The sequence below is a fragment of the Nicotiana tabacum genome, chromosome 23, assembly GCF_000715075.1.
Source record: "Nicotiana tabacum cultivar K326 chromosome 23, ASM71507v2, whole genome shotgun sequence".
NCBI classification, from domain to species: domain Eukaryota; kingdom Viridiplantae; phylum Streptophyta; class Magnoliopsida; order Solanales; family Solanaceae; genus Nicotiana; species Nicotiana tabacum.
Window position 1 is genome coordinate 110348782 of NC_134102.1, and position 14630 is coordinate 110363411.

A 14630-nucleotide genomic window follows, 5' to 3' on the forward strand; every position below is an offset into this window, starting at 1 on the left:
TTGGTCGAAAGAGTTTGTTCTTATCATAACTCTTCTCTCCCGCAACTATAAATAGGGGGCTTTATAACCCAGAAAAGAGACCAGAAGTTATAACAAGAAGCAAGAGGGAGCTTGTGGATCAAACGCTGCAGATTTATCTAAAAGCTACAACCATTCAAGTGTTCTAAGGATTAAAAGATTAAGACGAAGATTCAAGAATAAGCTGCAAGCCCTTGGATTAAAAATACCTAAAGATCAAGATCAGGTCTCAAGCACTTGGATTAAAATAAAATAAAATTCAAGATTGAGCTCGAAGGCTCTTTTATTTACTGTTGAAAAGTAGAATCAGAGGAACCATAGAGATAGTAACACTCAAATATTTGAAATAAAATACTACGATTGTTGCAATATTTTCCGATCTTGATTTTATTTTCTCGACACAATTTATTGTCTACAAACTCTGGCACGCCCAGTGGGACCAGTTCTGCCATTCATCTCTTCCTCTTGCATATCAAATACTTCAAGTTTCAAGATTATCTGTTGTGATGGTCGGGTACTTCAAGTCTCGTCTTCATGTTTCAGCAAGCCTACACCTCGACAAACCTTGAAGTAGGGTGCATTTGTAGACACTGAAATTTTAACAGATCAAGATAAATCCTAAATTCAAGACGACTCTTGAAATATTAGGAGTCTATTGGGGTTACTTGGTGGCTACTCTACCCAAAAACCTAATTCATGCCTATAAATAAGGCTACGTATGTCCTTCAAAGATGATCTCAGCAATCCCATAGTTCACAAAGAGATCACATATACGATCTCGAATTTCCATAAAAATGCATGGAATATTCATTAGAGATCAAAGACATGTCAAATATGTCTTGCTCAAAGTTCTAGCAACATTCAAGATCCAAATGGAGTGTTGCTATATACTTCTTGATTATCAACTACATCAAGGAGATGCATATCATCTTATGTTCGAGAAATACGCCGCTAAGGCCCTCGAATTACGGATAACAAATCGGAGGAAAGAATCAAGGGATAAACAGAGTTGTAACCTGTAATGTTTATCAATAAAATCTTTTTCTTTATAGTTGTTTGTGATTGCAATTTTATTTTTCTTCCCAAACTTTATTGCAAACAAATTGGCACGCCCAGTGGGATAATCTCTACCTCTCATCTCAACTTTTCAATCACCAAAGTTTAAGAACATCAAAATGGTTTCAAAGAAAATCAACCCCGGATCAACTTCTACCAAGGCTGCTAACTCCAGGTTCTATGCTCATGTGGAAAACATCCTCGATGTTACCTTTGGAAGCTTCAGGCCAGTTACTAGGAGTAAAGCAAGCTCTTTAGGACAACGAGCACTCCAAGTGTCGTCCGCATAAACCCTTGTTTTCGGATCTTCATCCTCAAAAGGAGCAAGATCTTCCACAAACGCACCCGAAAGAGGAGGCGATGTTGCTGAAAAGATCAAAAAAGAATTTGCTCTGCTTGACCTCTCCGGATCTAAGTACTCTGATGTGAAGGGAGATGATGATGTTTCAAGTGATGGATCATCCCCACTTACACCGCATAGCTTGAGCCATTCGAGAATCAATCTGTGTGACAATCCATGCTACTCCCCATTATCTACAATAATCATGCAAGTCATGGTGACAAACACTTCATCTGTGGAAGAGCAGTTGGCAAACTTGACGGAAGCAATCGCTGGTTTGACCAAGTGCATGCAAAATTAAGATGCTAGAATTGACAAGCTAACAGACAAGGTGGGAATCTTGATGGAAGAAGAATCCACCCATGCACCTGGCAAACTCCCAGAAGTTCCATAGATTGATTCTCCTCCAAGACGAGTAGCATCCGCTAAGGTTATCCCTGTCTTATCTAAAGGGATGATTCTCATCGATTAACTGAAGGAGTTCATTGAAGGAACTATTAAGAATAAGTATGAAGTTACTGCCAAGTCCTCCCTTACATATGCAAAGCCGTACACTACAAGGATCGATATGTTGAAGATACATGCTGGCTATCAACCTCCAAAGTTTCAACAGTTTTATGGTAAAGGCAATCCAAAGCAACATGTGGCGCACTTTGTTGAGACATGCAACAACGTTAGACTTATGGATATGACCTCGTCAAATAGTTTGTCCGCTTGCTAAAAGGAAATTTTGATTAGTATACAGACCTCGAGGCGGGATCTATTGATAGTTGGGATCAACTAGAGTAAGATTTTCTCAATCGCTTTTATAGCACAAGGCGCACTGTGAGCATGGTGGAACTCACAAATACTCGTCAACGGAATGGTGAACAAATTATTGACTTTATTAATCATTGGAGGAATGCAAGCCTCAACTATAAAGACATGCTTAGTGAAGCTTCTGGCATAGAGATGTACACCCAAGGCATGCACTGGGGATTGCGCTATATCTTGCAAGGGATAAAGCCTAGCACATTTGAGGAACTTGCAACTCGTGCCCATGACATGGAATTGAGCATGGCCTCCGCTGGAAATTAAAGGATGCACATCTATGAACCTCGCAAAGGGAATGACAAGCAAGAAGTCAGGAAGTGGGGCAAGTTCGTACCCAAGTCTGAAAACAAAGAAGCTATGAATGTCAACACATCACCTGTGAAGTTCACGACGAAGGTGAGAAAGAAGCAGAGTATGAAATCCACTTCTTTTCAAGATAAGCCAAGTGGAAAGTTGACTCTAAAAGAAATGCAAGAGAAATAGTACCCATTTCTGGATTTTGATGTGCCCACCATTTTCGAAGAACTCCTCGAGTTAAATCTCATTGAGCTTCCGGATATGAAGCGGCCAAACGAAGTTAGAAAAACCGATGACCCAAATTACTGTAAATATCATCGACTTGTGAGCCACCCTTTGGAGAAGTGCTTTGTCTTCAAGGACAAAGTTATGGACTTAGCTCGTGAAAAGAAGATCGTGCTTGAAGATGAGAAAACAAGCACAAACCAAGTCTCTATCATATTTGGTTCATTCAATCCAGATGAATTATGTAGTTTTAAAGAAAGTAAATATGAAGAATTACTAGAGAACAACAAAGTTGAACACGATCAACCTGATGATGATGAAGGTTGGACGTTGGTGACTCGTCGTAGGCGCCACAAAAGGAGCCCGTGAAAAGAATCAATAGAACAACCAAAAAGGAAAATAATGGTGAAAAGACCAAGGAGATGGAATCCAGTTAAGCATTTGAAGAAAACAAAAGTGGAGGTGCACCATCCTCAAAACCCACGACATCCAGTGACCTTGGAGGATTTCTTGCCATGTTGGTTCCGCATGAAGATTTTTCGTGATGGTATTGAGGCCTCTTGTTGCAATGCTGATAAAGGGGAAGAAAAGAGTGATGACCTACCGTTGGCACCATCTTCAGAAAATCTCATCGAGTCTATTCCTCAAGAAGTTAGCGCGTGTGAGGAAAAGTCACGTTCATAAATGACGATCTTCTACTAGGTGCCACTTTTCATAACCGCCCACTGTACCTGGTTGGCTATATGCGTGATGAAAGGGTAGGTTGGCTATATGCGTGATGAAAGGGTAAATCGAATTTTGGTTTATGGAGGATCCTCAGTGAATATTTTGCCAATTCGCACTATGAAAGAACTTGGTATTCCTATGAACGAACTCTCAGAAAGTCGTGTGATGATCCAAGGATTCAACCAAGGGGGGCAAAGAGCCATATGCGCGATCAGGCTGGAAATCATCATTGAAGATATACAATCAAGTGCTTGGATACATGAGAATAAGTAGTTCCATCTACCTACCATCAATGTTTAAAATACTACGAGGGTGAAGTCGAGAAGAAGATAGTTGTTGATGATGAGCCATTCACCGAGGCTGAGTCACACTTCGTCGATGCAAAGTTCTACTTGAAGAACCGCATTGTGAAGGAGCTAAAAGCTGATAATGGCATGAAAAGCAAGAATGACGAGCTCACAACTAAAATAGCCGAGGTGACTGCTGGTAGAGCTAAAGCTGTTACTGAAGAGGTACAACCTAACTCAAATAAATCTTATAGAGGGGATATTGCGTCTTATGGCAAGAAAGTAGGTCATGCGCTCCAATATGTCCCTAAAAGGAAGAAAGATGAAGGTGAATCATCTAATCTCCAAACTAACATGCTAAAGGAGTTAACTCTTCCGGTAAAATGAATTGAGACAGTAAAGTTGTCCTCAAAGCCACTTGCAGGGTTTGTGGCCCAAAATCGTTTGCAGAATGTGGCACTCCCTACAGAGCTAACATATGAAGGTTTTGATCCTAACGCTTACAGACTATTTACAAAAGCTGGATACAATCCCAATGAGCCGTAAATGTTAGGGAAGCTCCCATCAGAAGCTGCGATGAGACAACCATGTGAAGGTTTGGGATACAAGCAACAGTCACCAGTGCGCATCTCCATAAGAAGGGCGAGAAACAATTATATCACTGTAGAAGGCAAATCTGCCGCTTCTAACATATCTTCTGTCTTTGATCGACTTGGAAAATCAATTGTGAGAACTTCCATATTTGAGAGATTGGGTCCATTAAAGAAGGGGAATAAGTTCCAGAGAAATTATCGAAATACAAGAACACCCGCTTCACCCAAAATTCAGAAGATCTCTAAGGATTTCCAAAGTCTGGTTCATTCTAGAATGAAGCGACAAACAAAAGTCATGGTTTCGTGTGATGAGGTACTGAAGGTGAATCCATACACTGTGGTCTACACCAAAGAACATGATGAAGACGAAGAAAGTGTGGGTTCTTCATATCATGTTACTGCACAAAACGAGCATAGTGTTTTATCTCTAATGGAGGATGATGAGAAATTGGAGGATGTTTCACTGTGTTATCACATATCCTTCAACGATGTGGGATAAAGTTTTAAAGGCAGTGCAAAGTTTTCAAAACGCATTTGGTGTTGGACAAGTTATTATCCAAGGTAATATATGCCAAAGCAGTTTGACTTCTAGTATGATTTGTTAAAAGTCGAAGTAGAATACAAATGAGTGTCTTACATGGATTGAGAGGCTTATCTTTGGCGGTTTTCATTCAATAATATATCAATGTTAAGCAATCATATATCAATGTTAAGCAATCGATCAACGAAAGCTAATGCCAAGATTTTTATAGTAAGTTGATCACGTGAAATTCCATGGAAAGGCTCACGTTTAAATTCTAAGTCTTCTTAAGTTACATTGTAACGCAAAAAGATCAACTGAGCATCGGTGAGAAGTCAATCAAAATGAAGTAATAATTACTGTTAGTATACTTCAAGTCTTGTCTTAAAAGCTCGATAAATTTATACCTCGACAAGCCTTGAAGTAGGGGGCATTTGTAAGCATTTAAATTTTATTGGACATAAATCCAATAAAATAATTTGTACTATATGTTAAATACATTAGTTCAAATAAATATTATGGGCTAATATAATTGGATTAATTATATAAATTCAATATATATGGATTAAATAAATAAGTCTTAATCCATTGGGCTAAAGTGATGAGCCCACTTCAGTAAGCCCAAGATATCATCATCCTAGAGGCCTAGTTTGGTGCCACGTGTCATATGACGTGGCACGCCAAGTCAAACGGAAGAGCCAATAGAATCATGCCACGTGTCAAAATGACAAGGCATGCCAAGTCACATTAAAAGACTAATGAAATCGCACCATGTGTGCAAGTGACATATTCTGGCCAATCAAATGCGGCCTTGTCACACTTCAATTTGATTGGTCGGAAAGAGTTTATTCTTATCATATCTTTTCTCTCCCACAACTATAAACATGGGTCTTCATAACCCAGAAAAGAGACCAGAAGTTATAACAAGAAGCAAGAGGGAGCTCGTGGATCAAACGCTGCACATTTCTCTAAAAGCTACAAGTATTCAAGTGTTCTAAGGATTAAAAGATCAAGACAAAGATTCAAAAACAAGCTGCAAGCCCTTGGATTAAAAATACGTCAAGATCAAGATCAAGCCTCAAGCACTTAGATTAAAATAAAATAAAATTCAAGATTGAGCTCGAAGGCTTTTTTATTTACTGTTGAAAAGTAGAATCAGAGGAACCATAGAGATTGTAACACTCAAATATTTGAAATAACATACTACGATTGTTGCAATATTTTTCGGTCTTGACTTTCTTTTCTCGACACAATTTATTGTCTACAATGACCTTTTTGAAGAATAATTTCTCGAATAATTTAGTTTTCAGCATCTATTTCATAAAATGTGACAATTAATAATTTGCTCCACATGACACCGCAAGATTTTTTATCTCTCTCCTAATTGTTATGAAAGTTGATAAAAATCAATTGCTCATAATTAATTTTTATTGTTTTCTGACCGATTTCTTTTTTCTTCTTCGTTTTTTTTTTTTAAAGGACCGTAATTATGAAAAAAAAAATAAAATAAAATATATATATATATATATATATATATATATATTTATAGCTTTAGAAATGAAAATTATAACTTTATTAATAAGTTACTAAAACAAACATGCGCTTACAAAGTTGTTCTGTCCATCTCCTTTAATGTGACATCGTTTCACTTAAACATAAAATTAACTGTTAGTTTTGACTAGTACACTATAAGAAAAAAGAGGAGATAAGTAATAAAACAATAATTGAAAAATTAGCTTTCTCAACAATTAGTTTTACAAATTAGTTTAAAAGAAAAACATCACATCGTCAATCTTATATTTGATTAGCTAAGTGTTCAATTTTAAAAACTTATGCAAGTTTAATATAAAAAAATATTTCTGTAGAATGGTGACAGATATATTAGAGTAGTACTATTTTAAAGCTCGAAGAATTATAGATTAGATTCTAGAGAAATATCATATCAATATGCTGCCTCATGTCGCTAGTGCATCCCTTATCCCTCGATTTATGCACAATACTACCTGCCAAAAAAGATTCTCTCTATGTATAATGGTGTTGATTTATTTATTTATTTATTTTATTTTTATAAGGCTTATACAATGGTGTTGATAATAGAGCAATGCTTCAATTATCTGGGTATATTAGTTGAAGCTACAATTATTGGTGAGACATGACTTGGTCCCTAGAAAGAACTGAGAATTGTCAACTATTGGTTAATTAAATAGGAGTGCATAATGAGGAAAGTACTAATCAAAGGTATGCTAGTTTTATTAGTATCATAATTATCATGAGTTAAGTGCAAAGATAAAATTAAATTATTTATTGTATTCATTAAGTCAATGATGCCCTCGGTTATCTAATTTACCAATTACCGCACCAATTCCCATATTAAAAAAAAAAAAAATAAATAAATAAAATTTATCACACCAATACTCTCTTCATTTTTTCGATTGTTCTAATACAAACATTAGGTAAGGTACAATGTATTCGTTATTCATAATGTGTTATTGGCCACAGAATTTTCATGTTGTAAATCAATAGTTGCAACTCCACTTTACTTCACTTATTCATGGGCCAGTCCCTCCCACCTCAAAATAAAAAAGGGTAGGAAAACTAAATACTAAGTTCACATAAGAAGCATATGGGAGATAATAGATATCCACCGGAGCCAGGACAAATATATTATACATTGGCTTGGAAAGGGAATACAGAAAGGAGTATCTCTAACAAACAATTGTACAACTTGTGTCTACGAAGGAAACAAATGAACATACAATTTTCTAATTCAAACAACAACAATCTTACAAATAATGCTATACTCCAAAATTGAATGCAAATAATGCAAATCACAAAGACCCTACTTTGGGTGGGCTTTGTGATGATGAATGACCAAAACCAAATAACCAATGAATTTGAATGATACAGAGACCTTCACAATCACATCTAAAACAAACCAATGTGTTCAAAATTCAACAGAGTAACTTGTTACACTCGGCTCTTTGCTCCCGAAGCAAAAAACTGATCATGAAGAAATAATTCACAAAAAAGAACCTGCAGAGAACATGAGAAAATCGAGTTAGTAAGCAGATTAAGCATCAGTTTGGACTTTGGAGTACGTTTACAGTGAAAATGCATGTGACTTTAATTATTGATACACCAGAGAGTATTTTCGAATGGACTCTCTACCAACAACACCAATGCAAATGACAATCCACTTCTGCAGATAAAATAACAAGCACACGACGTTTCTAAAGTTACACACGGATGGTTGTGGCTGAAATTCAGTATAAGATAGATCATGACAAATAAGTTTTCTACAATCTAGTGCCAACTGAACCACCAAACTCTGCATGATTGAATCCAAATTAGCTAAGACAGATGTTAGCTGACAAAGGTTTTTCGTCAGGCACCACGCAAACCACCTAAAACAGTAAAGTCTTATGATTTTCCTTAGTTTGGCATCTTCAAGAACCTCAAACTGAGGAATTTTTATATATAAAAAAAAGGGATAACTCAGATAAAGGACAATTTAAAGTCCTAATTACTGGTTCAGCACTCATTTGCTGGCAAAGTATAAGATCATGTTTGATAAGTCTAGATAAAAAAGAGCCATGCTAGTCATGTCATTTTCAAGGATCTATAGCGCTCTCCAAATATGCTGGACAATTATGGTGAGAAGCCCCTAGTGGATGAGCAATATAAGAGCTAGGGAAACAGTTCATCATCTTGTCTACAACCAAAAGCACTAGAGGATAAGATTTATCATTTGGTCTACACGTAGTGAAGTAGTTGGGAGACAATGTCTAGGATCTTCATAGGCCCTAATCTTTAGTAGATTATTATTCTTATTCTACTAAGGAAAAAGAAACCTATAAAAGCACTTACCAGGAAAAGCAAACCTATAAAAGTTACAATCTTCTAACAAAATTCCCGTCCTAAATTAGAACAGTATGATAGAAACATGGCCATAGTCTTGCTTTCAAATACACCCCCAGAAAGAGCTAATGCAAAAACCTTAATTAGATAAAGTTCAATCGAACAATTACAACATGTCGATAAAGGATATATAGCTAGTTGTCAGAGCAACAAAATCCTTTAATTTTCTATCAGGCAGATTCTGAAAAACCCAAACCTAAAGAGAAAACAGAGACTTGGTGAACTCATTCTTTTTGATAAGGAATAAATACAGTATTCCTGCTGCCGGGAACTTGGTGAACTCATTCTAACCATGTGAATCACTTGTCAACTCTGACATCTTCATCAGGCCAAAACTATGATAATCAGTCAGTCTAAGACAACATAGGGCACTCAGGTTCACCTTCCTCATATACCTGTTGGTGAATAGCACGGTTCCAACTGCTATCCTAGACAAGTTGTCAGATTTCAGTCTGAAGAACCAAAGCTTTCAAGTCGTCAGCTAAGGAAGACTAATAAACTGAAGAATTCCCTAACCATTCCACATGGGATGGATAACATCATAACAAAGCTATACCCTGAAGTGCGAATCATTTTGCAGTCTAGTAGTTGTGAACAAGTATTGAATAATGATAAGCTATTTTTTTCACCCTTAAGGAAGATTATCTTGGGTTCTAGGAGAGGCTGTTGTTATATTGCATGAAATCTAATTTGGTCAAGGGTATTTGGTGAAAAGGAAACTTCACATAAATTGACATCCTACCCCGAGTAACAACTAACATGTATCAATTTAAGAAAGAGAAACTTCACATAAATTGACATCCTACCCCCGAGTAACATGTATCTCCCAAATATTCTGCTTCCCTTACTCCTCCCTACAATTTGAGTTTACATTCTTATGGTTTTTGCGTAATAGTTCTAAGCGAGGACAGAATAGACAGCAAAATTATCTTACCACAATCGTAATGTGCTTCAAGCACTTTTAAAATAATTAAGTCATGCTAGCATGTAAAGGATAAAGAACTTGCTGTAAAACACCAAGAAATTGGAAAGGCTGACTGACCTATTGATTTGGCAACAATAGCCACACAAAATTGAAGAGGCAATGCATATATCCTTTGCTCCTATGCAATGATCATCAAAGATATATCAACTTAAAGATTTTCCAAGACAGTATGGAGGTTCGGAACACGACGACGGAATAATGGTTCTAGCCTGAAAGCTGGCACCCCAGTCTGCCACCTATTAGTATCATACATCTCTTTCCATGCCTGTACTATCTCATCAACCTTGAAACCTGGAGAAAGAGGCGCAAGATGGTAAAGAAAATGATATCACTTAATTCAGCATTAAGAAAATTATGTAAAGTAGCAAAATATAAATAAAAAAAAATTGTTAACATTATACCTTCAAGAGCAGTTTCATTGGAACAGTGGTTCTTTATCATAACCGCGATATCAATTTGAGATGCTCCAGCTAGCTCAAACTTTTCCATTGCAACCTCCAAACATTCTTCCCAAGTTGGTAATCCCAGCTTAAATTCCACCACGGAACGTTCATAGAGTATGGTACCCCATAAGAGGTAAATCTGAGACCTCATACTTGCAGCCTGCTCTTCAGCTTCTTCAGCCGGTTTATCTTTTAGTAGATCATCCAATCCCATTTTCTGCAACAGTGCTTTATATTCTTCATTTTTGGAGAGTCCATTAAGACGCTGTTCTTCCAGCTCTTCCCACATTTCGGTTCCTCTTTCCATACTATCCTCAGCCTTGTTATAGAGCTCCAAGATCTCTGCACATGTCCCTGTCTCTAACTCAACTTTACTTCCAATCAAATAGTACCAGGAGAGTTTTGCTTGTTCAAACTGCTGTTGACCAACTGCAAGAAGGCCTTCATAGAAATCTGGTTTGAGCCTAAGAGCTTCTTCATACCTACTTCCTGCCATTTCATATTCTTTTTTTGCCCATCCATATGCAGATTTAACCTGTTCCAATATAGACTCCCGAGAACCCTCTTCAGTAAAGTATACCCGTTTCCTTGCTCTAGACATATGAACATTTCCCCAATTAAACAAAGACAAAGCTGCCATCTCTTGGAACTTAGCTGCAGCGATTTCAAAAAGCTCTTGTGCTTCTTCACTTGTAACAGTGTCCTCTACAGCTTCAGAGTATAGTTTCATACCTATCTCATGAAGATCCAGATATGAGTCGGAATCAAAGCCGACATGATTCTTGAAAATCCTTGCAAATTGGACAATCCAGTCTTCAACACAAGTTGTCCCTTTATTCAGTTCCCTTTCTTTCTCAACATGTCCATCCTCTGTGACTATAGTTGATTTGTTACTGCTGGAATTCACATCTTCTTCACCACTCATTCCCTCGTATGCAGGTTCTTTATCTGGAGTAACTTCTACAACGTAGAGTCTCAAAGAACCCTGAGAACCAGCAGACGATTCAACCAACCTAAGCTCATCAGTAGTAGTGATAGTAACCAGGTCACCTTCTTGATCCCTATACTTGATAAGTGCACCCTTCAAGTTTGGAAATCGATCTAGAACTATGTCTCTCACCAGTCTAATACTGCAACCAACAGGTAATTGTGCCCATCTAATATCCTCCCCGAGTACCAATTTGACTGTTCTCGTCACCGTCTTTTCTTCCTTAACACTTTTCTTCTCCTCCACGACCACCTTGTCCTCAGCCTTCTTTTCTCCGACCTCCTCAACCTTCTTTTCCTCAACTTCCAAAACTTTCTTTCTGTCAAATTTGTTGCTCTTCTTCTTTTTCGACTTATCCTTCACAACCTTAGTAGAAACTGGAGCAGTAGGGGGCTCAACAGATTCTTGGGGTAATACTACTTCTTCAATTTTCAGACCTTTCTCTTCCATTGCCTTTTTAACCTGGTCTGCAATCTCCAATGCAGTCAAATTATTTGGTTCAATACTCAAAACACGGTTCACGTCTCTTAAAGCCAACTCAAGCCTATTCAATGACTCATAACACTTGGCTCTCCTCAACAAAGCTTTACTATACTTTGGAGCAACTTCAAGCGCCAAGTTGCATTCGGTTATTGCTCTTGGGTATTCGCCAAGGCCAATTTGCATATAGCAAGAAGCCATGTTAGTATGCAAATAGGCAACATCAATATGGTTCCCGGGAAGCAACTTGAGAGCCTTCTCATACTTCAACATAGCACCCTCGTGATCACGTTTCTGAAAAAGCCTGTTTCCTTCTTCCTTCAATTCTTGAGACATACTGATGAATACAGCAGTGTCCTCATCGATCGCTTTAGAGGTACGCTCTGGAACAGATTTACCATGTTTCACATTTGCATCACTAGATTTTGATGCCACTTGAGTTTTCTTCTTCCCAGTGGGCTTCCCCATGGTATCTACCTCAACAAGAGTCCAAAATCAAAGCTTCAGAACTTTGATTTAGTCCTAAAAGCAGCAAACAATACACATCAATAATCAATTTAACCAAACAAAACCAACCAAATAACAAAGCAATCAAGCTAAAATCAGAAGGCTAAAGCTACAGTTCAAAAACTAACCTAAGATATTCAATCAAGAACTCATAGACATGAATCAAAATACCATCTTTTTGATTCAGCAGAAAGTGAACTTAATCAGAGATTTCATATCTAATATAAAATCCACCTCAATAAAATATTTATTTGCAAGAATAGAGGAAAAAACAATATCAGCTGGTAGTCACTTGATATAATTCTGATACCAGAAATTTACAAAAACATAGCAGAAATGTGACCTCAATAATTATAAATCACAATAAAGTAAATGAAAAAAAAAGAAAAAAAGAGAGAGAATAAAAAATTACCTCCAAATAGACGTAAAAACTATCAACCCACAGAAAATTAGGATTCAAAGATTGATGATTGAAGAGTAAAGTGATAAGAAAGAAACACAAAAGGAGAGCAGCTTTGAGATTTTTGGTGTCTAGAAAGAAAGGAAGAGCTGAAAAGGAACAAACTTTCTTAAGGGTTTAGTTGGGTGTGTGTCAGAATACGAAACAAACGGCGGGCAATGAATGAGAAATGGGAGGAAATGGAAATGTTTAAAATTCGTCTCCCCCTGCAAATAGGGTTCCATATTTGCTGGCTTTCCTCTGTTGAACGTCAACGCCCTCTACCCTCACTTTCAAACTATGGCGCGTCACTCTCACAGTTTGCCCCTTAAATTTTAGCAGAGCAAATCCGAAATGAAATACAACAAAAATAAAGTAAGTTTACATATCTTGTTTATGATCGTACGGCTCCATCGGGATTTATAACTTAGTGGGCGTTTGGGCATAAGTATTTTAAAATTCTAAAATAAATTTAAAAAAAAATCAAGTGAAAATGGTATTTGAAAATTAGAGTTGTGTTTCGACATGAATATTATTTTGGATTGTTTTTGAAGTTTTGTGAGTGATTTGACTGAAAATTTTTGGAGTTTTTCAAATTTCCGAAAAATTTCAAAATTCATATTCAAGTGAAAATTGGAAATTTCATGGACAAACACTGATTTCGAAAAAAACAAATTTTTTTTATGTCCAAACGGGCTCTTAATGAATTACAACACTTTAGCCAAAATTATCCTTTATCTTTAAGGGTAAATGTAACTTTATTCTTTAAATATAATCTTGAGCGTCAATTGTCCTCTAAATTTGTAAAAGTTTAGCGCCTTTGGTCCAAGTAACAGATAACACAACATTCATTAGAAAACTAACCAAGCTATGACTCAATTGCACGTGAAACTTTTTTTTTTTAAAAATCCAGCTCTCTTTCACCCCAAATCAGTCGGTTGCCAACTTTTTTGCCGGAGAAAATTATTACTTCCAGCGGATTCAAACAAGCTAGATGGCCGATTTAAGCTTGGAAAGTTGTTTATTATACTGCGCGGAGTGGTGGCTTATTGATTGAGCGTAAAATGGGGAGTAATGGTTAAGAATGACATTGTTGTAAGTTTCGGATTCAAAAAGGGCTTTTAACTATGTCGTCAGAACTAATAGGAACGAGGTCCCCTGCCTCCGGCATCGTCCTTTTTTGTGATGCATGGGTAAAAAAATTCGATTATTTTTCTAACAATTGGTGTTTTCTTCTTCAAGTGAATATAGTAATGCTTTTCAAAATGCAAGTAGATGAGAGAAAATCAAAATATATGAAGTTTATAGACTGACACTTAAATGTAGCAATCGCAAAGATAAAGATTTTTTAATGCGTTGACTGCCATTATACATACTCCTAGTTGACCTTCCCAATTAGGGGTATAGCTGGGTGCGAGCACCATAATTATCTGATCATATTATTTGAGTTTGAACTCTAAAGAATTGTTCTACTGAAGCTAATACGCTATCTGGGTCTTGCCCGCAATCTGGTCTTGTTTGAATCCAGCGGAACTGTGGAAGTTGTAATTTTCAGCCGAACAATTCTTGAAAGAAAAGGGCGATGAACTGATTTGGAGGTGAAAAGTATCATGTGCAGATCACATGTTGCTATTAGTTTTCTAACGAATATTTTGTTTTTGTTACTTGGACTAAAGATGCTAAACTTTTGTAAACTTAGAGGACAATTGGTGCTCAAAGTTATATTTGGAGGACAAAGTTAAACTTACCCTTAAAGATAAGGGATAATTTTGGCCAAAAACTCATATTTTTTCCCTAGAATTGAAGTTAGAAGGAAAAAGAACTTTTGAGTAGAAGTACAAGTAATTTTTGAGAAGAAAAAAAAGTCTCTCAAAAGTACTTTTTAAAAGCTAGCCAAACATTAAGTATTGTTCAAAAATACTTTTCAAATTAATTAGTCAAACACAAACTGTTTTTTATCAAAATACTTGTTTTTAAATTACTTTTGAGAAAAAA

General features: G+C 36.7%; 1 protein-coding gene across 1 annotated transcript; it reads right to left on the reverse strand.

Moving 5' to 3' along the window:
- Positions 1–7515: 7515 nt before the first annotated feature.
- Positions 7516–13031, reverse strand: LOC107809488 (protein PHOX1). The gene is made up of 4 exons (XM_016634136.2): positions 12609–13031; positions 10180–12211; positions 9836–10069; positions 7516–7908 (listed from the first exon to the last, which is right to left on the reverse strand). The coding sequence occupies exons 2-3, from the start codon at positions 12155–12157 to the stop codon at positions 9927–9929; spliced, it is 2121 nt and encodes a 706-aa protein (XP_016489622.1). The 5' UTR covers positions 12158–12211; positions 12609–13031; the 3' UTR covers positions 7516–7908; positions 9836–9926.
- Between the last annotated feature and the right edge of the window lie 1599 nt (positions 13032–14630).

Excerpts from the sequence above, each read along its gene's own strand:
- LOC107809488 (XM_016634136.2), bottom strand. The coding sequence starts at position 12,157 with ATGGGGAAGCCCACTGGGAAGAAGAAAACTCAAGTGGCATCAAAATCT. Across the intron at positions 10,070-10,179 it reads CAATGAAACTGCTCTTGAAG|GTTTCAAGGTTGATGAGATA; the intron begins GTATAATGTTAA and ends CTCTTTCTCCAG.